We start from the raw sequence: 27,127 nt of genomic DNA, 5'->3' as shown, positions 1-27,127 counted from the left end.
TTTGCTGACCCAAAAGGCAATGTGGCCATTATCAATTAAACTAGAGAGGACATAATGAGCTCTTTGAGTTGCTGAAACACACAGAAAATCAGAAAAAGTCAATATTCTTGAGCAACTGCCTCTGCTGTCACAATGTTGTTAATCTATTCTTTCCATGGAATTAAATACATTTTAATTTCTGCATTCAGTCTTTTATTTTTATTCATTTTATTCTTCTGTGAAGTAATAGGTGGACTAAAAGGTGTTCCTATTCAGTGGCCCCCCCTTTGCTTTCCTATTTTTGCTTTTGCATCTGAGAAAGCACAGTCTATTCTATCCAGCTTGAAGTGGCAAACATTAACAGTTTGATGAATGACTAAGGCCAGGTCAACTTGATCTTAATGTCAGCCTGTGCTTTACTGACACGTCGCCAAGAAAATGTGTCAAGGGATCTCATTCACTTTCATTTTTGCTTTTCTCATTATATTTGCTCATGTACGATACTTAAAAACAATGTGAATTATGTGACTAGACCTCCTCATCTCTCGGTATCACTGTCATCTTTACTAACCACAATCATGATGAAGGATCTCCTCTCGGTTATTACTATTAAAGTGACTTAAAAGAGCCATGTAGCTGTTATATATGTACCTGCTCCTGTGCACACGCTCCAGGAGGGCAGGCGGTAAGGCGTTGTGAAGCTGTAGAACACGCTAACGTCCTGCGGCGTCAGGAACTCCACAAACTTGCTGTTCTTGAACACCTCTCTTTTGCAGTTGAGGATGGAGGCAGCCTGGTCAGAAATGTAGACTATCCTTCCTGTGATGAGAGACACTGCTACTGCGAAAATGTCCTGTCGAAGAGACAAGTGTAATGGGAAAATTACTAATCGGACAAACAAAAAAAACTACTCAGATACAGTCAAGTATTTTTGTTAACTTCAGTGAACATGTCTGAAAGCTGGAGTTGCACACAACAATATCTAAATTTAAATATTTCTGTTATTTTATACATAATTCAATGACTTACATTGTTTTTCAGGGTGTATTCAGAAGTAATGCTGTCTATCTCCTCTATCGTATAAGATGATACATCCAGGCCTGAAGGTTGACTGTCATTGATCATCAGCAGCTGGTAATACTCCTCATTGGCTGCAAGAAACAATAAATGTGATTTTGTCATACATAAAACATAACATTGAACAAACACTGGTTGGAAAGTGACAATTCACACAATTATGAGCAATATTCTCTACTAGCTTGAATGAGGAGCACAATAACAAGATGATCTAATCAAGCTGAAGACATTTTTTAATAATGAATAATGTCTCTCTGCTACACTCAAATGCGTCATTTACTACAACAACCAATACGTAGACTTAAGTGCTAAACCCCTCCCCGCCCATTTCCATCTGTAAATGTTTAGGCAGGGTAGCCTATAATGACCATTACGCCTACAAAAAAATTTCCCCTCCTGCTCAGTTATATCCTTATTTCATTTTTTTTGGATCTCAGCTGCTGCTCTTCCTGAGAGCCAGAGAAAAGACATTCTTTTGGTACAGATAATTACTACATTCGTGTATATATTACTCATTGGAAACATACAATAAAACAGACTTCGAAACTGCAGGTATATAGGAACAGACCCCAAAACACAGGAAGGACAGAAGCACAGAGAAGACAGACAAGTTGGATGTGAATGTATTTTACCTGCCACCTGTTTGACACAGCGCAGGGCGTACTTGAGGGTGTTCACCGTAGACGATTTGTTATTGTGTCTCTTCTCAGGAGGAAGGTGAAGCTTCAGCTCTTTCAGGGTTTTAATCACTTCCTTCTGTGTCTTGGCTTTGGCAGATTCCTCACTACTGCAATTTGTACAATCACACATATGTGCAGCGGCAAGTCAGATATGGCAACAAGTATGAAGAGTCCCTTAAAGTCAGATTAAATACAATGAAATAATATTTAACTCTTTCACATCTCATTTTATAAGCAGCATTGGGTGGTAAACTAAGAATGAGACTGTTGTCCTGTGATGTGACTCAGACTGTGTGACACTGTGATACATTGGTGGTCGGTGCACTAACCTGCAGCCGCTGGTTGAAGGGTTGTCCTGCTCCGAGCTCAGCAGACTGAAGGCGTTTGAGCTGCTGGGAGGAGATGGACTATGGGAGTTGGAACTGTGAGGGAGAGTGAGAAGGAGAATCATAAATTTTGCAACAAAGTAGAAGAAATTGTAACTTAAATTACCTTGAAGAGACAAAGAGAGAGGAGTGATTCTCATTCAGAAGGACTGTTTTTAAATCTGCTTTTCATTCATGTCAGCCATTGTCAAAGTGTTCCTTAAATGTTTATTTTGCCCAAATCTTTGAATAGAGTCTACTTTATCAATTAAAGATTAACAAATATACATAATCCACATTATCTAATCTAAGAGTAGCTAAGTACTAACTGGGTACAAAATATTACCTTAATATTGTGATATTTCAAAAGCACAAATTTCACACGTTTCATACATGCTTCTCCTTCTCACCCAGCCGAGACAACTGCTGTTGCAAAGGTACTCAAATGACCTAATAAAAAAACAAGTATACTCAGTCTCACAATATGGAGTGTTGTTAGGATGGGCCTAAAAAAGATCAGCTCATTTTTGCCTTTGTGGAACAGAATAGGGAACAATGTGCATGCAGCTTCATCTCTCATTTGGGAGTAAGGTTACAAAAGAAACCACACTCCAACTCTGAGGTCAGTCTCACCTTCAGGGGGACTTAAAGTGCCTCAGTAGCTCAAAGGATGCACAACAGGTTGGCTCCAATAGAGAGGGATTTAGGGGCTTAAATACAACTGGAAGCAGAAGTGCTGCTAGAACTTTTGGGGCTCACTTAGAGCCCTGAAACTGTAAATATCATTATAGTATAATGTCTGCTATAAACAATATATCATTTATTATATAAAATGACAAACTTCAAGTGAATATTTCACATGTAGACTGTGAACGTTCATTTTAGAACTTAGAAACAGTCGTTTGACAGAAGTGGTTTGACATTGACTCAAAGTCCACATAATAGCCTTTTCCAGAGATTTAACAACATCTCATGGTCATCCTCAGTGGATGGACTTTCCTCATTTGTGATCATAAGTACCTGTTGTCATCATAACCACCACTATAACAACAGCCTGTTGTCACAGGACTGGAGTGCCATACTTAAGCCACGTAATTAAAACTGAGCAAATTCTCATTTTCTGAGGAAGATGGAGATGAATTTAAAAGTTTGTAAAAAAGCTAGAAAGTGGACTTTGAGTTAAGACATTTTTTACATGGATGGTTTTAACATGTCCTATCATTCTCATGCATGTTTCTAGATCTGTGGGTCTGTAAAAATAACATCCTTTATTTAAAAAAGGAACATTGTATCTTTCATGGAAAGATACAATGATGCAATTGTATCTTTCATATCTTTCATGTTGTGTTTTCATGGAAACACAACAAAGTTAGAGTCATGCAGAATGCAGGCAGCTCAGGTGTGTGTGTGTGATCCACTGTATTAACCTACGAGCTTAACGCTTCACTAATACACTAAAATCGACATCTCTCAGAGACTCTGACTCATCGTCACATAGGTTACTATGTATAATAGGCTTACCTGACTAAGAATAGAAAACACCTTTACAAATAGCCTCTTCAAGCAGAAGCAGGTATCTAATTCTGTCAAATATAGCCCTCAATACCAAAGAATGCAACAGCTGGCTTTAGAATAGACAGATTGAACCTGTATTGGTGTCTGAGACTTAGAAACAGTTTATCACAGTCTTTGTGCTGACCTCTGTGGAAATGTGTTGCCAAAACAGAGGCGGACGAGGTTCTGCTTTAGTTTCTACTTTGTGCAGGAAGTTTCTCTGCCCAAGGTGACGATCAGGGCAAGGTGGTTTAATAAACCTTTATCATGATGGACATTTTGAAAGAAAATGAAGTATACTCAGAGTGCACTCTAAATATGCTGGAATTTTGACTGTTGATGTTAACTATTGTTCCACAATGCACAACAGAGATAGAAGAAATACTCACAGCTGCAAAAAATAAAAAGTAAAAATAAATAAATACAATAGAATTAATGGCAGATGATGGTCCAGGAAGATCTCAGACAAAGTATCTTTACTTTGGAAACACATTTTGCTTTCTCTTTGTGAAGTTTGATTGTCAGTGTCGTTCCAAAATCACAGTTTGTCAGTTCGCATATTTGTCATTTCTTGTTAGTTTAACAGTAAGCTAGATTGATTTATTGTATACTAACTGAAAAACAGACATATAGTAGAATCATATACTATTAGTATGTTTGAGACACAATACAAGTGTAACTAATAACAGTGATAATGACTCTGTTGTAATTGTTCCATTGCAAAGATCAGGCTGGATCATTGGCATACTTGACAAAAAAAACATTATTATAATGTTATTAGTTACAGCTGTCATAGCAGCTTTTGCTGCTATGACAAATCAACAGTGCCAGGCAACATGGGAGTGGGGTTAGAAGAGCAGTAATCCAAAGGAAAACGATTGACAAAAAGAATAAACACACAGAAAGCCATGCATAGTTTTAGCTAATTTAACCCAAAGCCAGGAACTTTGTATCTGTGGTAGTAATACAACAAAGTCATACTACGTAGGCACTCCACTGAACCATGTGTATTTAGTCCACAGTATTAGGCTACAAGCTTACCTAAAGACTATTAACAGCTGTCCAAGATACTGACTCACCTGAGCTACAACCCAGGTTACTATGAATAACCTGCTTACCTGGCTAAGAATAGAAAACACCTTTACAAATGGCCTCTCCAAGCAAAAGAAGGTATCTAATTCTACCAAATATAGACTTCAGTACCAAAGAATGCAACAGCTGGTTTTAGACTAGACAGACTGAGCATGTATTAGTGTCTGAGACAGTAGGCTAAGTAGGTGGTAGTAAGTCTGTGAGTCGTGGAAACATGTTACCAGAGGAAAGTGCTAAAAGAGGCAGAGGAGTCAGTTTTAGTTGTTACTCTGTTCAGGAGGTTTTTTTTCTGACCTTCAACTGACAGGTTGTGTGAACATTTGACCGCTCACCTCATCAAGTGTGTGTGTGTGGATATCTCATTACATTGAAGAAACATGAATAAAAAGGGGAATCAGTTGCATATGAGTGAGGCAAAGGAGCTCCAGCGGGTTTAAAAACTGATGTTGTTTTTCTCTATAATGACTATCAATTAACTGTACAACTCTAAATGATAAATAAATGAGAACAATAAACACAAACTACAATTGTGTGAATGATTGTTTTCTTTTGGATGAAAGATAAGGTTTTTTCAATCTGGACATATTCACGAGTTGAGACTATAAAATAAGGCTTTCTGACAGTATGTATGCTAATTTTTCTGACTTGGAGGCACTTGAACATGATGCTTGTACAATTGTCATAGGCTACTTTCGGGGAAAAATTTCAGAATATAGGCCAGTTAATTGGGGACAGCTTGTCCAACTGGGGACAAAAGCCGCGTCTCCAATTTGGAAAAAGATCATTTTTGGGTCAGTGGTTATGGTTACTGTTAGGGTAAACCTGAAATTATACCTTCCACATCTGCAAGTATGCAAGAGTCTGCTGGACTCCACGTGATGGAAATTTCGTCATCTGAGGGTTTATGCATAGCAAAATTTTTCTTCTCAGGATGGCAAAGTCATGACCCACTCTACTCTGCCTCTGATTGGCTAGTCCTCATTGCCTTTATTGGTTTGGTTGGTTAGGTTCATGCATGAGGAGTAAGACTGGTTAACGTTAAGGTAGGAATATCAGGGTAAGCCAATCAGAGGCGGAGAGGGTCAGGCCATGACTTTGCCATCCTGGGAAAAAAAAATATTGCGTATGCGTAGGCTCTGTGCGGGCATCTGCGTACCTCCACTTTGCCCTGCATAGTCACAGCGCTGTCTTCCTGTAGACGCCAACCTACTGCGCATGTGTGGGACGCGTCCTCCAAGCGGACTCTAGAAAGTAGTATACACAGAGCTACTATGCATCTGTGGTGTCCACAGCTGGCCGAGTACGTGTCAGCTCGGGAGTATATCTGTGGCTTTAGTGTCCAGGAAATTAAGTAACATAAATGAACATGTGTGCATGTGTGTGAGCTTGTGAGACCCACTATATTAGCCTACAAGCTTATACCTAAACCAATACACTAAATCCGCAGCTCTCAAGAGACACTGACTCATCTCTCAGATACAAGATGTTACTATAAATAACAGGCTGACATTACTTGGATGTTACAACATTAACAAATTGCCTCTCCAACCACTATCAAATACACAGTTATCAGTTTTTGAGGCACACCTGCACAATTCAGCTTCTGTTGACACTGTGTCAGAGTTTAAAGCAGCTCAGGCTCTGTCAAGTTGTACAGGACTGTGGGTGAGCGGTCGTTTTACTCCTCATTTCTCTGTGTTTTGCTGCATTCTTGTTCTCTGCCCTCACAAGCCTTCCAGGTCCTGCTGCAGAGAAGTTTGTTTGGAATGTTCCTTTATCTTCATAATGTACTTTTTGCTAGAAAATACAGGTGTATTTTGTGACCTCCACTCAACTTACAGCATGTGACATGCAAAACAACAGACTTTTTTCATGGCAGAAATTTTAACATGTCCAAATAGGAAAAGCACAGGTTTAATCAATGTTAATAATAACGACTGTATTCTGGTGTTGTGTGTGCTCACTCACTGTAACAGCTCACTACAACACTCAATGAAACGGAGCCATCGTTAGTGTTGTTAGTTACACCAGCGGTTGTCTTGCTGTGATATAGTAAGTCAAGTCTGCTGTGAAAAAGGTCAGTCAGTGATGATTTATCACAATATTTATGAAAAAAACTATTTTGTGCTTTAAAGCTGTGCTAAATTTGGTAATATGCATAGATTTATTTTCATTTTGATACCTAAGTCTTGCTTTGTCACAAAAGCCTTATTACATCTGCTCAATATGACTCAATGTTGTGAAAGAATAAAACATGAATCAGTTTTTACCTTATTACATAAGTTAACTATTCCCTCCTTCTTCCAGTCTTTGAGATAATCTAGTGTAAATATGTCCCGAGGAGTGATATCCATCTTTTCATGTGACTGTGACTTTGATGGCAATCAACAACATTCTGTGGGACTGTTGTTTGTTTTACATCAGCTTTCTTTGTTCTAACACTGCTACAACCACAATCTCTCTCTCTCTTATACTAATATACAGCTGAGGACCACAGACGGGTGAAGTAGGATCTTTGTGACAGGAGGAAATGGTGTTTATGGCTGATGCTATGGCTTTAATCCACATGGTCCACCAAAAATATTTAAGTCCACATCTCAGCATGTGGAAATGGCTTGGCTGTCAGGTATCGTGTTTCTCATTTAGTAACACTTATCATTTGCCTTTTAAACAAGCAGCTGCTACAATTCGGGTAGATGAGATGGAGCAACAGAGAGAAAAGAGAAATGTAGAGAAAGAAAAAAAGACAGAAAAAAGTTAGAGACAGAAATGTAAATTGGAAAAAAAGTGAGAGAGAGAGAGATAAAGAGTCTATTTAGAGTTAAGGGAGCAGTTTACAAAAAATGGGTACAAAAGGTTACAAGTTCAACTGAGAGAAGAGAGGGGGGAGGGATGAGAGAGGGAGACAAACAAGGAAATAGAGAAACAAAGTGAGCGAGGGAATAGCAGCTGCAGTCAGACAAGTGAGGGAGCTGGTGTGTGTGTGTGAGAAATGTACGATGCAGACAGGAAAAGGGAGTGTTTTTAAAAAAGAAAAAAAAAAAAAAAGATCTGGATTCAAAAACTCAAGTGAGGTAAGAGAGGCACGGCTTAAAGTGAGAGATTACGAACGTGAGCGCACGTAACTCTGCTTGCTCCGCCCAGTGATAAACAAAGACAAACACTGCGTTACCATGGCAATAACAAGCAGTGACACAACCCATCTGGCATTAGGAGAAAGCCAGCCTCTGGCCTACAGCCTTGTAGATGACATCAATCCAGTCTTCCTGCTGGGAGCAACATTGATTTTATTTTTTTCCACCACTCTAGACTCTAGGCTCTGGTTCTCTCCTGTGCAGACTACATTGTGTCGGAACCTATTTTTGGTCATGCTGTGGTCATGTCTGGGGAGTTTTCAGGACTTTTGGAAATGTTCTATTCTCATGATTCAACCAAATACCTTATTCCAAACTCAGTAAAGTAAAATAAAGCTTTTAACATCTGGTAACAGACAGCAGATGAATAGCGGCCTTCTTCTTTTCTCACTCAAAACAATAAATCAAGCGACCTCATCCCCTAATTCAATCAGTACTGTCACAGGAACTCAAGGGAGAGATGGGAAATTGAACACTATAATATGTCTGTTATCATTTTGCCAATGAAAAAGTTATGTTTTGTCAAAGGAAACAGACAGGACACCACTTTTTTCTAGTGGTGATGCCAGGTATGCTGTAGCACCACACCAGTGTCAGATTCAGTGATGCTAAAGTTTCAATTATGTCAAAAAGTATAAACAAATGAATACTGGATTTTTGAAGCAGCTATCGATTTTGACTTTTGTTTACATAAACATGTGAAAGATGCTAACATTTTTATAGGAATCATCTAATTTGGTCATTTAAGAATGTTGTATTTTACGGTTAGAAAAATACACTTGTCAGGAGTCTCAGGTGGACAAATTATATAATGACGACTGATTCTAAATTACCTAAAACATATCTTTGGCTTCTGCACTGTAATTTAGATCTCAACAAAAAAAGTCCCAAAACAAACAAACAAACAAACAAACAAACCTGATAGATTGATGAAATACTGACAGGTGGCTCCACTAACATATATCTACTACTGGCCTCAAGGCTTTCCAGTCACAGATATCAATATATGTGACTCTGTCTAAATATTTCACCTAGTTTTGGTAGATCAGTGCTTCGATAAATCTAAAGGTGCCACCAGATCTCTTACAGTAGACACATTTCAAATGGTTGGGGAACCACTGATATAGACAGTAACACTGTGAATTAAAGCAAGAGTAGCTTAACAAAATGATATCCAACATCTGTGCAGTGAAAGAATTGTGGTTGATCTTATTCAAAAAAATAAACACCATCTAAAGAGTAAAAACTTTTTGATAGATAAAAGTCCAAACTCTGGCTGGAAACAGAAGAGGTTCAGTACTGTGAGGCTGACTGCAGGTTGTGGCTGCTTTTATATCTACATCAAACACATTTCATTTCTTGAATAAGTGAAAGAGTGTCTGGTCATAATGTAGAATTATGGTGGATGTGAATTTATACAGATCCAACAGATGCAGACAGCATGTGAAAGACCAAATCAATGTTTTCTGTCGTACGCACAAATCAGATAACGTTGGCTTTCATGAAGACCAGAAGCAAAATGTGAGCCACTTGTATGTAATGTGAGCTGGCACGCGTTCAGGTTTAGTGAATGATAACACAGTTGTGGTAAGACGGAATGATGTTGAATTCATATCTGGCCTCAGTCCCGTGAATTAAATGTTTTGACGGAGAGCATGTCTGTATGTGGCTGTGCAGATTTACATCAATCTCACTTGTAGGAGGTCCTCAGCTGGCAGGAAGAGCATCGATAAGAGCAATATAATTTAAAAGCTATTATTCAAATCAATATCCGTTCAGATTTTGTTTTGCGGGAGAACTCTCATGGTCAAAGAAAACCCAGAGAGCAGTTTCAATTTGGTCAAGAGCTAGATAGCCATCACTCATTCATCAACAGCACAGACACTAGTCAATGCTGACAAACACATCTGAGGCTGATAGCTGTATTCATTATAACCAGACTGTGATGGCAGATGGCAAATCGCACATGAATTTTCATCCTTTATGCCTAAGCGATGTCGCTCCACATGAATATGATAATAAGGTCGACTACAGGGCCAAAGGAAGAGAAGTGAAGTCCGGCATAATTTTTTCCACTAAGTTGTGGTGTTTCCACAACAGTTTAGCTCCGGTCTACTTTTAGCATTGTTACAGAAAATCATTCAATGTATTTTTTTTTGTACAGACATGTGTCAGCTATGACCCTTTTTTGTGACCCATGACTGCTGCAGTTGGGATTTATTTGTTGTTTCTAACTTTTCTGCTGATCTACTGGTAGATATTCAATGTACTGGTGTTGGCATCCTGCATATTTAATGCTTTATACCGCTTGTGTTTAAAGGGTGATTTATGATTGTGTGGCTAAATCAACAAACCTCATTTTACATGCAGCTGTTTGACCACAATGAGAACAGCACTCAGCTTACAACACAGTCCTGTCAGCCATGTAAACTGTTTGAAAGAGCAACTGTTGGTCTTCACCTTATTTAATATCTCCTGCTGCTGACTCCTTATCCTAACTGTCCTCCCAGAACTTAGGGATTGTTTGGCTCAGGAGAGTTTTATCTTAAAAAAGGAATCAACAGTTTGATTTACTGTGACCAAAAGACAATGAGGACTGAACATCACTGGATGCAGGAATGTTCCTGGATTGTAGAGGTGCTATTATTCAAACAAGGGATTTGCAAATGCCATCCACTCTAGTCTCTCTCGTTCTCTCTTACTTACACTCACAAATAAGTATGCCAAAAGACACATCCTAGCTTCTACCACAACCACCACTCACCTCTTGTTACTTTCAGAAGATTCCAGAAGTGCAGAGTCTTTGCTGTTTCCATTGGAGCTGCCCATTGACTCATGGCCGTTGCTCTCGTTGCCATGGCTGTCATTGCCGTGGCTTTCATTGCCGTGCGATTCACTCCCACTCCCGCTGGACCCGCTGCTCTTCATCTCCACGTCCTCCTCAGGGAGGGAGCGGGAGCGAGCGTTCTTGCGATGGTTGTGGGGCGAGGCGGGAGGGTCCTGACTGCTGCTGTCGCTGCCCTCTGAGGGGAGGCCTACACCTTGGCTGTAGCCACTCATCCGGTGTAGCTGTGCCATGGAGCTGCATGCGGTGGACGCTCTGCATCCTGAGGCTCCATCCTGGTCCTCCAGCACTGGGAAGCAGTAGGACTTGGAGTCTGAATCTTCTGACATCAGGAGGAGTGCTGCCCTGGGTTCGTTCCAGGTTAGTTAACTGGATAATAACAGAACACAATCACCCCATTTTCACAAGGGTGTTGCCAGAGGGAATGGGACAGGAAGCGGTCTGATCTGTACAGAGAAGGATATTATACATGTTAGCAATGAAGTCTTGTGCTCTGCAAGCTACGCATATTTTAAATAATTTTAAAATATGGTTAGTTGCCATACATTAAGCACTAAACCTTCTCAATCCCTTTGAAAGTCAAAAATCATACTGGTATTTTTTCGTGTTTGAGCATATTAACTATAAACTGTGTATAAGTTAGCATGTACCATTTGCAAAAGCATTGCATAGGTTTTTAGAAAGATTAATGCATTTCCTCTATGTCAACTAAGTTTCACATATTTTCAATGCCTTACTGACATGAACCGAAACCAGTGGCCAACTGGAAGAGAGGAACCCAACCTAAACATTATATTATGCTTTTGAGAACAGTCAGCGGTATGTAAAGTGTGGGTGATTTGCATTAAATTAGTCAAAACATGCAAAATATCATGGTTCTTTAACACAAGAACATATTCAATCATTAGCATGCACATATACAGGTACTGTGTGTACAAACACATACACACACTAGCCATTTATGCAAGCAAGCACACAGTTAAAAATTTTCAAGGACATGAAGCAATGCTCCACCAGTCATCCTTCAAAAAGGCGTCTTTCTGTCTTTTGTCTGGTGCGATATCAGAGCACATAGCAGGGTTTAACTCCTGACCTCTGAAGGGCTTCTCTGATGTACACTGAAAATGCTCCATAATAGAGACAGTGTGGCCTTTTAGAACAGTGGATCTGTCCCATCTGAGGCCTCCAACCCTTTCAAAAGGATAATCTAACCTGGGGCACATAAAACACTAGAAACCATTTATCTGAAGGCCACGATAGCAGCAGGCAGGGTTTTAAATACACTGCCCTGTATGATACAAAATCAGTGTCATCTCAGATAATGATGCTACATGAATGCAAGAGTTCAGAAGAATAAGGAATAGGCATTTGTAAACCATTGTTCTAACCACCCACTAATGTGTAGATCTTTCCAAGGAAATTTCCTCTGGATACAGGAAGTGACAAGTTTCAGATTTTTTGGATGGATCAACAGTGGCATGTTTGGCATAAACACAAGGAAAACTGCATGGTTACCATGATCAGAGAAAGAAATATTTTCTCTGGATCATCTTCAGAAAAATATATTACAGCAGTAACAGTAATGAGTTGTCAACTGATCACGGGGGAATGTGGTTCAAAGATAACTGTGCATTCATCTTTTTGTCTATTGACAAAGTAATTATAGAAAGAACTAAGAGGAAGACTGAAGATTTACAAGAGAATTTAAAAAGTAAAATTTATGTGGAGACCGTACAGGATGATCTAAAAAGTGCAAGATGAAAAGGTGGATGAAAAGGTAGTGGGAGTAGCTTCAGCCCATAATGATATAGAATTATGCCATAATAATACCATGGTGATGCATGTAATCCATGGTTCAAATGATTGTCTCCATGTGAGGTTCCCTTGTACTTTAGCCTGACCATTTTTCACCAAGTCAGCAAGTTGAATTCTTGTACATTTACATTTTAACATTGTGAAACATAACTTTTACCTCTTAGTTATGGTCAAATTTGAGATTCAGAGCACAGAGAAATAACATGCTATTACTTGCATAATCCTGTTTCTAGGCAGCAAGATAAAGTCACATGACAGCCACTAAGTGTCCGTATCTAACCTCCAGTCTGGCTAATTTCCAGGGATAACCTGACTAGGCGCTGGCAGGCCTTCCTCTCTGCCCTGCAACGGAAAAATATCTATTTTATACTCTGACTAAAGAGCCACAGCGCCGTGCCCTTCTTAATTCACCTGAGCTCTTTGGGGATGAGCATGTGTGTTTATTTAGTCGAACTGAGTTAGTCTTTAGCATCAAGCCCATGCAAGCACAAGCTTTTTCACATAGGCCAAGTGCGACGCTCACATTGTCTGTTGATCTGCTAATGATCTGTTGAAAGCTGTGTGTTAGACTGTGTGTGTACATAATGGTAGAAAGGCAACTAAATGTTCACCAAGCCTCCGTGTTGATGCAAAAGGCCTCAATAAAAATCACAAAAATAAAGATTTACATTTGTTAAATGTATTTGCAAATTATTCCAAATTAATATGTGTTTCTACTTATTCAGAAATCTCTAAAGCATTTGGTTTGTCGGCACTATTGTTTGATTTTATGAACATTCTTATTAAACATTTTACAGTATAATGGTAAAAATAGTCATCCAGCTAACCCTCCGTTGCTTTCTGTTCACAGTGCACCTGATCAATAAGTTCAAAGCTTCAGTTTATAAGGTGAATCTCCCTACCTACTACTACCACTAAAGTATATCTATCTATCTTCTTCTCTCTGTCTGTGTCTTATTTACTTTAACATACAAAAAAGAACACGGGCAAAATTATACAGATTGTACACACAAGCAATGAACAAGCATAGACAGATTTGATAGTTTCACAATTAACTAAAGTTTGAAAATGGGAAAAATTGAAACCTACACAAGAAAAAATTACTGTTCTAGAAATACTGGGTAAATTATATATGGGCAAAATGAAAGGCTTAAGTCTGTTATGCAGACGGGAGGCTGAGGGGACCTGCCCACCCCCTCCCCCAGCTGTATCTGAAACCGGTATCATCTGGAACTCCAGAGTGCCTCATGAATTACGTAACATGACACAATGGTTATGATTTTGCCAAACTTTTATAGCAGAGTGAAAATGATTAAACGCATTAATGATTAACCAATCTGTTAACAATCACCAGCCTGCTTATAGCTGACCTTTCACAAAGCGGGGGGTTTCTCAAAGTCTTTGCTACTGTGTGAACTGGGTCAACATACAGCAAAATGACCAAGACAGTCAAGAAGAGATGAGTGAGCAAATAGCATTCCATTGTATGGAGATTGCTTGTTCATCTAAACTGGAGCAATGATTTTGGCAATGACTTGTCTTCTGTGAAAAGTAACGCACTTGAGATCAGCTTTGTGGTTATACTATTTTCTGCAGCAGATGATAAAAATGCCCCTTCATAAAAAGCCTTCTATTACACATTGGAACATCTAACTGAGAGAGATGACTAAGCCAACATAGTGTACATACTGAACATTCTGCACAAACCACTGCCCAGGGTTTTTGTTGCACAGAGGAGGTTTTTGGCAGGCACTGCTTCAGAAGCAGCAACTAATACTCAAACTGCGGGCCAAAGTTAAAGAGCTGACCGTCATTGTGCCAAGTATTCATGAAGTCCAAGAGTTCACACTAGTTACCAACTAACTGCAAAACATTCACCTCATTAGCTCGAACAATCAAATCAGTTGGCTTGATTCCAGCAGACAGTCTGAGAGAGATAAAGAGACAGAAGAGTTGTAAAAGAGATAGATTTACAGGGAAGAGGGGGAGATTAAGAGAGAGTGAGACTGTCTTTACAATAATCCTACAGTTACGCTCCAATTCTACCAAAACTACTTGGATACAGGGAATGCAAGTCAGCTGAGGTACTCAACTCTGTCAGAGATAAGATAAAGATGGTGAGCAGTTTAGACAGAGCAGGTAGACAGAGATACACTTCTTCTTCTGCTCTGAGAAATACTTTTTATTTTGAAAATCTTCATCCTTCAATGAAATCCAATACCTGAATTTCTGCACCTACGTTAGTAAAATCCAACATGGTCATGAGTGAAAGAACATCCCCAACTGTCGCATGTAGTTTCTCTTACTACTGTAGATGCTCTGCACAACTGACTCAAAGCTACAGTGCACAGATTTTATATTCAAGTTTAGCCGAGTGACATACTGTTACTTTTTTTTGTTGCTCAGATTGTTTTTGAGCTATTTTATTTTAAGCAACATTATTTCATATCAGTGAAAATGCACTGAATTGAACTTGAACTGAATTAAAAGAGAAAGAGTGAATCAAAGACACAATGTAAATGAATATGCAGTATAAGAAAAATAGAAGAGGACAAAAAGAGATTTTTGCAGCTGCAGACCAACAAGACTGCAGCTGCAGGCTTATTTGACCATAGAGAACACAGTGTCCCAGCACTCAAAATGGACAATCAAATATTTGCACTAACAACACTGAAAAATTTATGAGATGATTTATTGCACAGACCCATTTCATTTCTTTGTTTATAGAAGTAGAGAACTTGCTCAAAACAGGGCACTTATTCAAATGTGAACTTGCTTAAAGTATGATATAATAGTTAATAAAGAGCATACAATAACATTCATTTCATAATGAGCATTTTTTTGAACCACCTCGTTACCATTTTCAATAATAGTCTATAAAATGCCCAATCCAATGCAGCAGTAAGGGTTACCTGAGGCCAATTCAACATCTGTGATTATTCTCTTTTTTCCTTTCATTAACTAAAGGACTGTGCTTCCGACCTATTCCATCCTGTTGAGCTGCTGCAGGGAAGGAAGCCGAGGGAGGAGTATTGTCGATTTGATTTCCTGTGTCCCTACCAAGAAAGCAATCATCATTTGGGTGAGCTACCTCACAGAGAGTTTGATATATACTCTTCTCTAATATTGCCGCAGTGTCACTTTTCAGTCTGTAATATTCACTAGTTTAGCATGATCTATAAACACAGATCATGACACATTTAAATGTCAGTTATAATGTTTTCCTGTCAGCATGCACAACAGCTGGAAGCAGGTCTAGGAAGCTTGCACTGAGGCAGGTACAAAGAGGAACAGGTGGCTAACGAGGCAAAATGAGAAACATAACAGAATTACAAGTTACTCTTCTTGGTGCCTTTCAGTCATTTAAATGCAATCAAAAGGCCGTTCTGGGCTATAAAGGGATGAAATAGCTTCTTGACCGCTTGGGAACATGTTGCTCACTTGGCCTTTCTGAATCACTGAAAAAGAAATCCCTTTTTTTATTTGAAAAAAGGAACACTACATTCAGACAGAGCTTATAACCATTAAAGCTAAGGCTGTAATCAGGATGGGAAATTAAAGTTTGATGATGTTTGTAAGGTCTAGTCCCCAGTATCTAACCTTCTTCTGTCTTGTCTTTATTTTCCAACTTGTTGCTGTTTCCCAATCAGTGCTACCAGTGACGTCAAAAAGAAATACCCAAATCTGTGTGGAACAGTCATGCCATGTAGGAAACAGGCATCAGAGCAAGGACTGAAGCCTCAACCACACCTGGACAATTTAACATTGCAATATTGCAGATTCAGTGTAACACTGGTTAAAATAATGTGACAAGATTTCATTCACATTTAAAACAGTTGACTTCTTCTGTCTGTGTCCTAATTAACAGGCTAATTTTAGGTTTCTGCAGCATAATATTGGCTAACTACCTGAAGGCATTCATTACTGCTTACATGAATGAATGAGGGATAATTTAACTGATTCCTATTGTGATGTGATGATATAGTGTCACTGTTTGAATAAATTATATTATATGTTGTGATATGTAAAAAGAAAATACTCTGATCAATACTAAAATGCTCATTTCAATCAAATTACCCAGCCTTAACTAGTCTATTACAAGTAAGGATCCTGTTTTATTCTGTAGTAATTTCAAAAACTGGCTCTCCAAAAAGTTACTGACATAACATACACAGAGGCTATGGGATCAAAAACTCTAGCTGTGATTTCATTCAATAACAAGACTCATCTGGCTCACTGAATTTTCTCTGTTAGATTTTTCTGTAATTCATCTATTCTGGAAGAAACATTCCGGCAGATTACACAAATACAAACACTGAGTACTCAGAAGTCATTTGTACTTATGTTGACTTCTTTATCACCAAATGAAATATATAAAATCATAAAACGTCCTAAAAGTCCTATAATCATGTTATCTAATAGGCTATGTCGTCTCAAAACATTTTATTCAACCACGCAGGAGTAGCTGCAGTTTTATAACTGTGTATCATGTTGGAGGCATTAATGTTCTTAATTACAGTGTGTAGTCAACATCCTGTACAACGGACTCAATTTACATGAGGACCTTACGTAAGTTACAGTAAGTGGGTTCGGATATAAAAAAGTTGGAGGGGTGCGGGAACAGGAACGTTCAACACTACATATTTACAGTTATTATAGCTGAATAATGGGGGTTTGTTACCCAAAAACATGAGGACATTTAGATGCAGTTGAAAGCTGCAAAAAAAATAGCAAGTGAACCTTAAGTTGAGATTATTTTTCAGCAAAACTGCAACAACAGCTGTAAAAACTCTGATTAGGGCTGAGTATAAAATCTAAATATTAAAAGTTAATACTCTGAGAATATAACATGCATAATATATTATCAGATATTGCTTAATTTAATTCATAATAGCTTAGTTTTGTACTTTAGTTCATATCAGAAAAGTACAGTAAGCTATTGTATCGCATTGGTATTGATACAAAACTTGGGTATCGCATATGATATATGATATAAATTAAGAAACATTTTCAACAATACCCAGCTCTAAGTCTAACACCACACATAACAGCTTCATTATTACATTTGGTCAAAACAAAGTAAACTTTAATAACCTATTGTTGACACAGCTTTTTACTTTTCTACAGCAACATAATTAGATTTCTGTCAAGAAACATACTATTGATGACTAAACCCTTAATCATGTTTCTGAAAGGATTTTTAAGCATATATATTTGCAAATCTGTTTACTGACCATCTGCATGTAATCTGGTGTTTTAGAGTATCAGTCTATTGCTGCACACTTTGATATGTTATTCTCTTTTCTATGTGTGATTTCTCACAGTAATCTGATGCTTTGTGCATGTGCAAACATAGCTGCTGATATTCAACTCTTAGAACAACAAGTGCAGTGAGTCTCTTCATGTGCAGACATGACTGAGGTTGTTCCATGGAGTTGTTTCTTCATTCACTGACCTACATCTATGTTCAATTACATTTTAAATAGCTATAATGGATCAGATACACATTGCACTCCACCCACTGTACCGCACGTTCCTAGACCACCTAAGGCTCTATCCATTTTCCATTTTGAGGACAAAGGCCTAAGTGTTCAGATCAAGAGTGAACTTTTCCATTACAGAGCAAAGCTTACGTTTTCCCTTCTTGTCTTTAATTACAAGGCCAGAGTTCAGTTAGTTAACTCCACATAGAGCTGCTGACTGACAGGAAAAGATATATTCAGGAGTACGGAGTCCACACACACAGCTGCACAGATACTGTGGCACTTTTCCAATTTGAGTTAGCACTGTTAAAAATGTTTGTTTTAGAGAAACCCCGATCTGCTTTGGGAGAAACCTTCCAATCCTGGAAATATGTTTGCCTAACAATAAGTAGGGGAAAGACGCAATTTGCATGAACCTCCCCGGGTGCTTTCACTGTGGGCGGGGAAATTTGTACCCGGCTAGATGCCAAAACTTTCCACTGATTGCAACAGTCAGATAGAGGAGTCTAAATGACTCCCTTGCCAACCTTACATGCGTCACCCATCCTTTCTCCTCCCTTTAGAGTCACAAGGAGAATGCTGAATATGACTATGGCTATACAAGACTTGCTATAGGCTAACAACAGCTAGACCTGACTAAAATGGACTCATTGCCTAAGTAAATGCACCAAAAGGTAAATATGAAACCATACTCTATGACAAGTCATCCATTCAAGCTTCCACTTGAAGTAAAACGCAAAATGTATTAGAAGTAAAATTCAGTCAGGTATCAAAGTAAAAGTACTCCCTTAGAGAGTTAAATGAATGATACATTGGCCAGCAAACAGTATTTTAATGTTGTAATGTTAGTTTAAACTCCACTAATGTTCTGTACAATCACTGTAAGGTAAAAACCAGGTATCTCCAGTTTTGATGGGACCTTCATGCTTTCAGATTATGCTGCTGCAGGTTGAGAACTTTCCCTAACCTCCTTCCATTTTTGAAACTCCTTACATGTTGTCAAAAATGCATTATGTCATCGAGCTAAAAATAGGCAATTTTATCATTTTTTTCTAAAAAGTTGAAATTTTGGAGATACAAGGTTTTTAGCTGTAGAATTGTAACTACAGCTGAATACCAGCGACAAATGGTATTTATTAAAAGTACACTTTCACAACAAAGAAATACTTAAATACTACTGTAGAAGCATAGCGATGCAACATGGCGGGCTCTGTGGAAGAAGACCTGCTCGCTATGTAGATAGAAAGGGCTCATTCTAAGGTAATGAAAAGCACTGACTGTATATAAATATGGACGACACATCTCCACTTATTGCCGCTTTGCAAAAGTGAAGTCAAAATATCTTGTTTCCAGGAGCTGCCATCTTGCTTGTGTGATGTCATTTTGAGACAGAGTCTGCGTAGTAGAGTCTGGTGGCGGGATGACGGCCTGTGGGACACGCCCCCTCAGGTGTCCAGCCAACTGGCGGCTGTCACAGCTGTCAATCATGACATCACACCCACTTTTTATATCGTCAAATAACTAATTAAACTTGTCAGAAAAATGACCACTTGGACAAACATCAACGTGATGAGAGCTACCTAAAATGACAGAAACCATCTTTGGGAAAAATTTATTTTACATGAACTTTGATTTTTTAGTTTGGCTCATATGGTACCATCGGTACCAGCCGCTAACATGGAGGGGGCGGGATTTATGACCCATACTGCAGCCAGCCACCAGGGGGTGATCGAGGTGTTTTGGCTTCACTTTTGGGCAGCTATATATGGTATATATAGTCAATGATGAAAACACAAGGATTATTACTTTCATGGGATTATACACTTATTAAAATTTACTTATTAAAACATACTTATGAATATTATATTCCATTTCTGCCACTTTCTGTTCTGCTAGATGCCACTAAATTCTACATACTGCACCTTTAAGTTACAGTATCACAAAGATGTACCATAGTAGAGTAAAAATACTTAGTTACTCCCCACCTCTGCCATAGACAAAGTTAACAATTCTCAAAGCACATTATGAATGAATAAATGGATTAACGCTTCCATGAGGAAATGTTTCATTTATTGTGTCATCATAACTAAGTGCACAAACCGCCTGACTTAAGCTTGGCACCATGATGACTGTCTCTTCGGGGAAAACCGCAACTCATGTATCGTAAATTCTATAATCGGTGCTGTATGTGAAGCTCTGCCATGTGCTGCTGCAGCGGACTCTTTATGTAAGGCGTTATGTCGGAGTTTTTCATGTGACAGTGACACCAGAAAGCACGTCTACAATGCACCATATGTGAGTGTGACATTTCCAGCATAGTCATCTCTGTCAACTGCGCTCTTAAACCACCCTGCAGTATTAAGTAAGTTTCCTTAAGCGCAGATCATTATTGGTATTTCAATTTAAAGCAAGTCACTCCCTCACCTCTGTCAAGTGGGCAAGGCCAGTGTTTCGATTTAAGGAGTGACCATGTTAACTGGTGACTTTCACCCAAATGCGTCCCAGGTTGTCGTGGTGACGGCAGCTGTTGAAAAGCCTAAAAACCCTTAAATTATCTTAAACTGAATGTTTAACACAATATTTATAGTCGTCTGGCCCTTTTTGTTCTACATTATGTAATTTAAACGGTGTCGCCAACAAGGAGCATGCACATTTCTTGAAGTTACTTCTGATGTGTAGAAAAATATCGATTAGCAGAGCAGCTGGCGTCTAGTAAACATAGCGCAGATACTAAAAACAGATGAGTATGTATTTAAAATTGATGAAGTACAATTAAAGGCTTTTAGGAGGACACCTACTTGTTTTGTTGGGTCACCAAGAGCAACCATTCTGCCGCAAGTCACCAGATAACACGGCCACTCGTTAAACCGAAACACTGTAGTCTACTGACCGTGATTGACCCTCACACTGACACAGTTATGCAACTTTCACGTTTCATGCTCATACCGTATTTTTACATATTCACATAAAACACACAGCGTTAATGTAAGAGCTATCTTCATCTGTCTCCTTTTAAAACGTCTTCATCACACAGCAACAACGATACTGCATGTGACGGCTCGCCCACCAAAAAGTAAAAACTCCACTGACCTTTTAAAAGACAGATCCTATGCTGATAGTCGTGTCTCCGTGAAGTAGAGCCTTGTTTTTAAAAAGGTCGTTGTATTTGAATCCCTGATAGAAATCGCGTGTGGGCAGATGCTGTCGGTCCTGTGCTGTGCTGGTCTGACACACTGCTCTGTCTTTCGTTCAGGTTTCCACAAACACCGCGACTTTGCCCTGAATCTCCAGCTCAGGCAGTGACCTCATTTCGAGCTCCTCCCCAAGCTCCGCCTCCAGCTCTGCGCCCATTGGTCCAGAGAGCCGTCCGTCTCTACATCGCGGAGCTCTGAACCAATAGGCATCCCCGCCCCTCTAGGGGCGGTTACGTTGACGGCCGCTCCGCGCTGTGACTGGTCTCTAGAGCTGTCAGTCCTTTTACATAAGGATGTTGCCGCTTTCACGTGGAAACCCACGGCTTCAACCGGCGTGAGAGGGGCAAGAGCAAATCACTACAACGCAGCTGCCGGTGAATGAAGCGCTGCCGGTGGTTGGCTCACTGCAGCTCAGCACGGCCTGGCTGACTGTTATCTAAACGGTTATACAAGTGTGTGTGTGTGTGTGTGTGTGTGTGTGTGTGTGTGGCCAATGTGGGTAAACTGTTTGATGCGCAGTCATTGGCGTAAGCTTAAAAGTTCTTTGACTTGTGATATAACACAAGGAGTCTTTTGATCTTAGCTGTTATCTAATTTATTGTCACCCTCACATAAAAATTTAACTGGGCATTGTTGCAGTGTTGTTGCATGCATATTGCGTTAAAACATAACAATTTTAGTTTGGTATCACTATAAAAACTGTCTCCCCAAACATGAAGCGTTATGTTTTGTTACCCATGCCAGAGCTGTATGCAATGAATTAAAGATATGCTGTAGATTAGCACATTTACATTCACACATTTACTTTTTCATCTACATTCTCCTTATAGTTTTTTTAAAATTAAAGTTGAACAGCTGATTTTACATTTATAAACATCAGTTCTTGCATCTTAATTAGACAATGTCCAAAAAAAACAACAATAAATAATACATTCAGTACATACAGACAAAAAAATGTTTATATTGTCCATTTACAACAAATTTATTATCACAACTGATTGTTTGGGATTGCTTTGTTTTTTTTCTGCTTTTCTGAAGAGTCAGAGTCTGTTTTGTCCCCCTAGTGGCTGTGTGTTTGTGTGTGTGTGTGTGTGTCTCTGTGTGTGTGTGTGTGTTTGTGTGTGTTTGTGTGTGTGTTTGTGAGTGTCTATGTGTATTTGGGCAATCTGCTTCATCCACTGCAGTTTTTGCAAATTATACACTAAAATGTATACTGCAAGCCCGAGGAAGCAAACTAGAGCTGTTTTCAATAAATTTTATGCCTACATCAATGATAAGCTCTGCCACTTGCATGTCTGTCTTATAGTGATCGCTCAGCATCAGTTACTAATAGTGTGTCATAAAAGAATCACAATGCATTAAAATGAAATCAGCAAATATCTTATTGCCTTTCCTTTCATCCCGCCATCCATCCTTTTTCAAAACCCACTCATCCTGCTTGTGAGAGGCTGGAGCCTATCCCAGCATGCTTTAGGCAACAGGCGGCGGATACCCTGCACAGGTCGCCAGTCTATCATAGGGCTGACATATGTAGACGAACACATTCACACTCACACCCACGGGCAATTTGGAGTCTAAGATTAAACTGCATTCCTGGACTATGTGAGAAAATCAGCTCACCTGCAAGAAACCCACGAAGACTCAGTGAGACACATGAAATCTCCACATACAGTGGATAAGCCTTCAGCCGGCTGGCAGATTCAAATCCAGGAGACAATGCTAAACACCGAGCCACCATGCTTCCCTCCCTCATATAGCTCCATACAGAGTTACAATGTATGAGGTATAAAGCATGACCCAAAAATACAAGTGTATCTTGCCTTCAATCAGCCATACTTGTTTCCATCCTGACACACTGCTGTGAAATTAGCATATCTCACACTATACTGGCCTCTGATCACACATTCAGAGTGCTGCTGTGACACCGTCTTACCATCTGCTTGAAACACAGACTTGCAATCGACTGAACGCCAAAACAAGGTGGTGATTAATGGAAAAGAGTCAGCTGAAAGAAATTATCATTTCACAAAGATCACAAGATGCAAATTTTGTTTAATTTGCATTAATCTGTAAATATGACAATTTCCCATGCTGTTATAACTGGAAAAAATCCAGTGCCAAAGTTCTGAACATGTATGATTTGTATGAGCAGGTCGTCCAGAAATGTATAAAATTGACTTATTTGTTGGGTGCACAAAAATCTTAATCATGCAACATACTGCATACAGTAAATATAAAATAATAAGCTACAGAGTCAGTACTAGTTGTCTACATTTTAGTTCTAAAATACTGTGTGAACACTGAGACAAAAGCTGTATGTTTTAAATGCCTTGTTACATATATCAACAGTAGTCTTCAAGGAAAATACTGACCACATTTTTAAAAAATGCCTCCACTCGCTACGCAAGCTCAACAATTTTGAGGTGAGCCAAAATATTCTTGAAATTGTGTATAAGAGTCTAGTGGAAAGCATCCTATCTTTTAACATGATTATGTGGTACCGTAATCTGAACACTGAGAGGAGGAACAAGCTGCAGAAAATTGTGAAAAAACATGTATGATGTATGTACGTATGATGAATTCTTAAGAAGTAAAGCTGACAGCATTATTAACGAGCCTTCTATGAATCTGAACTTTTACCCTCAGGGAGACGTTATAGATTACTGATAGCTAATTTAAGTATCTACAAGAAATCCTTTGTCCCAAGTGCTGTCAAGGTAATAAATGAAACTAGGATCCAGTAGACAAGGATAAAGGATGGTGCTCCTGACTGTGCTGCAGTTTGTTTGCTTTTTTGAATGTGTATGTGAATGAATGTGTATGCTGAGATGATGTATTGTAATGTCGTATGTATGTTTTTATGTTTTTATGACATGTCTTATGGTGGAACTGAAGAAAAATGTCCATATTGTGGACAATAAAGTTTTCATATTCATATTTGTATTCACAAAAAAATTGTTTTCTTGCTTCCCTTTTTGTTTTGCTCAGCATTATCTAGGACCACAGATGGAGCAGAGTCTGTTGTGTGATCTACTTGTGCAGAAAAACAAGTTTCCACATAAGGAATACAGCACCAGATGGCAAAAAGAACCAGAAAGACTTGACTGGTGCTGGTTGCCTTGCGCTCTTTGTCGGGTTGAGCCAGTGCAAAGAGAAAAAGTGAGAAAGCGGTTAAGCATGCAAAGCGTGTGTAGCCCCAAAAACAAGTAGGACGCACATATGTTTAGACTCCCATATCTCAGTCACATCCTCTTGTAATCACATGAATGTGGGATGAATAAATAGATATATATCGATAGTGTACAAATAGATAAATGTAGAGACAGATGTATAGACTGATTTAGAGTAATGGTTTTGTTGTTGTTGACTAGGCTATACACTGGAAGTTTTGCCATTTTATAGAGTACAGACTTTATTAACTACTGCTACTAAAGTAAGGGAATCCATTCAGTGCCTCATTTAGAATTTTTTCATTTTAGACAAATCCAGCCAAACGAAAGTGAGGTCATGTCTTGGTTCTGCACTGACAAAGAGCATATGTGAGGAAATTGCCTTCTTGGAGCTTGCTTTTGAGTTTTATTTAGAGACATTCATTAAAAGTGACAAAATTATGCTGAATTTCAAAAATCCGTTCAGCAGACACAAAATCGATAACAAAACTGAATGTTGCTTGCTTCAAATATTGAAGTAGTTCCACATTTTACTGGATGTCATGAAATCTTATAGAAATATAAAAACTATACATACTGATGTATGAAAAAGGCTCCTGTTGGTAAGTGCGAGTAAACAATGTGATTAAATTATGCATGGTATCAGTACCGATGCACTTTGAAACATGACCTCTGGATAGAGTCAAGTACTACTACTACTGCAAATCCTGAATTAAAAATGGCCTTCAGCATTAGCAAATCCATCCACTTAACATAAAATCAGTCAAAAATTAAAGTGTTTCCGGTGCCACTGGAAAGCATCAGATCCCTACAGCTAACCGGCTCTTACGCAGTCAGTGACGCAGGCGTCCGAATATGTCATTGAACTAGGATTAATAATATCCATGAGAGCCTTTGATGGTTGGAAAACAGGATGAGACATGATGATACAACATACAGTATGTGTTTTCCTTGTTTGGTGCCTGAAAGTTAAAATGTGAGAATGACGCAAATCAGCTCAGCAGTTCAGTCCTTGTTGTTATCAAGGCCTCTGTGAAGAGCAGGGCATCCCCGGTAAGAGGGAGTGGAGTGAGGCAGATACCAAATATGATCATCAGTATTACCACAATCACTCAGTTCTTGAGGAAACTGACATACTGTAAATGGTGAGACAACTTATATGGTTAGCGGTAAAATCTGTGTCCACAAATATCTTGAAATATTGAGGCTTGTGCATGCAGTAGGAGAAAAGAAGCGTATCTTCCCACAGGACACTAAAGTCTGTGCTCCTCCTCCCATGCTGACATGAAGTGGTGCTATTTCCACAATAACAGCAGTTTGAACTACGTCACATGCGGAGCTCCGGAGAGCAGAGGCAGAGGATGTAGGATAGTTTCAGATCGGGCTACAGATATTAGCAGCTTTATGAGATGGACTGCCGCCAGCTCCCACTCTTTCTGTTTTACATTTCCATTGGGCTCAACAGTGTATCAGAAACTGTAGATGCCTTAGAGCTTATACACAAACACTGAGACAGATAATGATAAGTTGGCCCTTTCGGCAATAGAACTAAGGAAAAGTTGATGGATAAGGACATTTTAAGTAACACTGAAATTATGCTTGTTGACAGTAGTCATTAATTGTTGATACCATCACACTCACGAGGACAGCCAGGACGAAAACACAGACATTAATCCAGGTTTGAGCATCATGGAGACACTCAAACCTGGATAATCTGTTTAAAGAGAGTTCAAGATTATATGGCCACGTTGCCTGCCTTGTTATTTATTTGAGATAACTACAGTATGTGGGTGGATTGCATACAAACATTCATTACAGTACTGCCTCTCCTGCCAAGAAAGCTGTAGAACGTGACAGATTTTGAAGGTACCTTTGGAAGTTCTGTCAAATAAATGAATGGAAGATAGCAAATTTTGATTTCTCTCGCTGCAGCAATTTATGTTTGAGCCACATAATGCTGCTCAGTGAAAAAAATACCATACTGGCAAATGACTAAATGTCTCACACAAACCAAGCCATACCGTAGCTTCCCCCAGCAATAGTGAAAAACACTGATTATTATTAGAGCACTTTATCCAGATCTACTCAATTTTCTGTCACTCGTTAATTATACAGAACAGACAACACACATACAGTACATCACTTCTGGCTATAAAAGCAGAACAGAAGGGATGTGAATGTGGAAAAAACTCAGCAAATGAAGCCAACCGGGAGACAAGCAAACTATCTCAAATCAAAGCACATTAGAGGGCCAAGATAGATTTTTAGAACAGAAAACGTCAAAAGATCTCGTCACCCCAGCAGCTCCATGCCAGCAGCTTTCAGCACGTTTGATTCACACACAAACTTTCAGCTCTCGATTTTGTTTCCAGAAGAATTCACTTTTTAATGACAAGCCACCATACTGGTACTGTGATTATTTGGTAGTTTTATTGTCTTTCAAGGACACAGGTCATTAGCATTCTTGTTCTCAAATCTATAATTTGTCAGCAAATGTACAAACATGTAACTGTTATTTATGGTGGACACTGCAAGTTGGATGGTGTCTGCCTGAAAATACAAAAGTGCCATAAAAATCTTTTCCATCTCCTCTCAGCTTATATTTTATTTTGGGTTTGCTTGTAAGTGTCTGTGTTTGGGGCCACATCTTTCAAAAGCATTTTAAAAGTAAATGTGAGCAGATGTAGTGAAGTTGAGATATAAGTCTCCATAGGTATAAGGTATAAGGTGTAAGTCTCC

At 39.0% G+C, this 27,127-nt stretch overlaps 1 protein-coding gene across 4 annotated transcripts in view; it reads right to left on the bottom strand.

The window, feature by feature from the left end:
• Positions 1–21,310, bottom strand: part of per2 (period circadian clock 2) — a 34,324-nt gene extending 13,014 nt beyond the window's left edge. For 3 of the 4 annotated variants that reach the window (XM_044367157.1, XM_044367159.1, XM_044367158.1), the window contains exons 1-6: positions 21,115–21,309; positions 10,646–11,172; positions 2,066–2,158; positions 1,689–1,843; positions 1,009–1,130; positions 631–832 (exon numbers count right to left, since the gene is read on the bottom strand). In XM_044367157.1, the coding sequence (XP_044223092.1) occupies positions 631–832; positions 1,009–1,130; positions 1,689–1,843; positions 2,066–2,158; positions 10,646–11,055 (982 nt within the window). In that variant the 5' untranslated portion in view covers positions 11,056–11,172; positions 21,115–21,309. Of the gene's footprint in view, positions 1–630; positions 833–1,008; positions 1,131–1,688; positions 1,844–2,065; positions 2,159–10,645; positions 11,173–21,114 lie in introns of all 4 variants that reach the window. The other variant, XM_044367160.1, reaches the window with a different exon arrangement.
• Positions 21,311–27,127: the final 5,817 nt, after the last annotated feature.

Source organism: Thunnus albacares, chromosome 12 (assembly GCF_914725855.1).
Source record: "Thunnus albacares chromosome 12, fThuAlb1.1, whole genome shotgun sequence".
Lineage (NCBI taxonomy): Eukaryota > Metazoa > Chordata > Actinopteri > Scombriformes > Scombridae > Thunnus > Thunnus albacares.
This window is presented reverse-complemented; position numbering and strand designations above follow the sequence as displayed.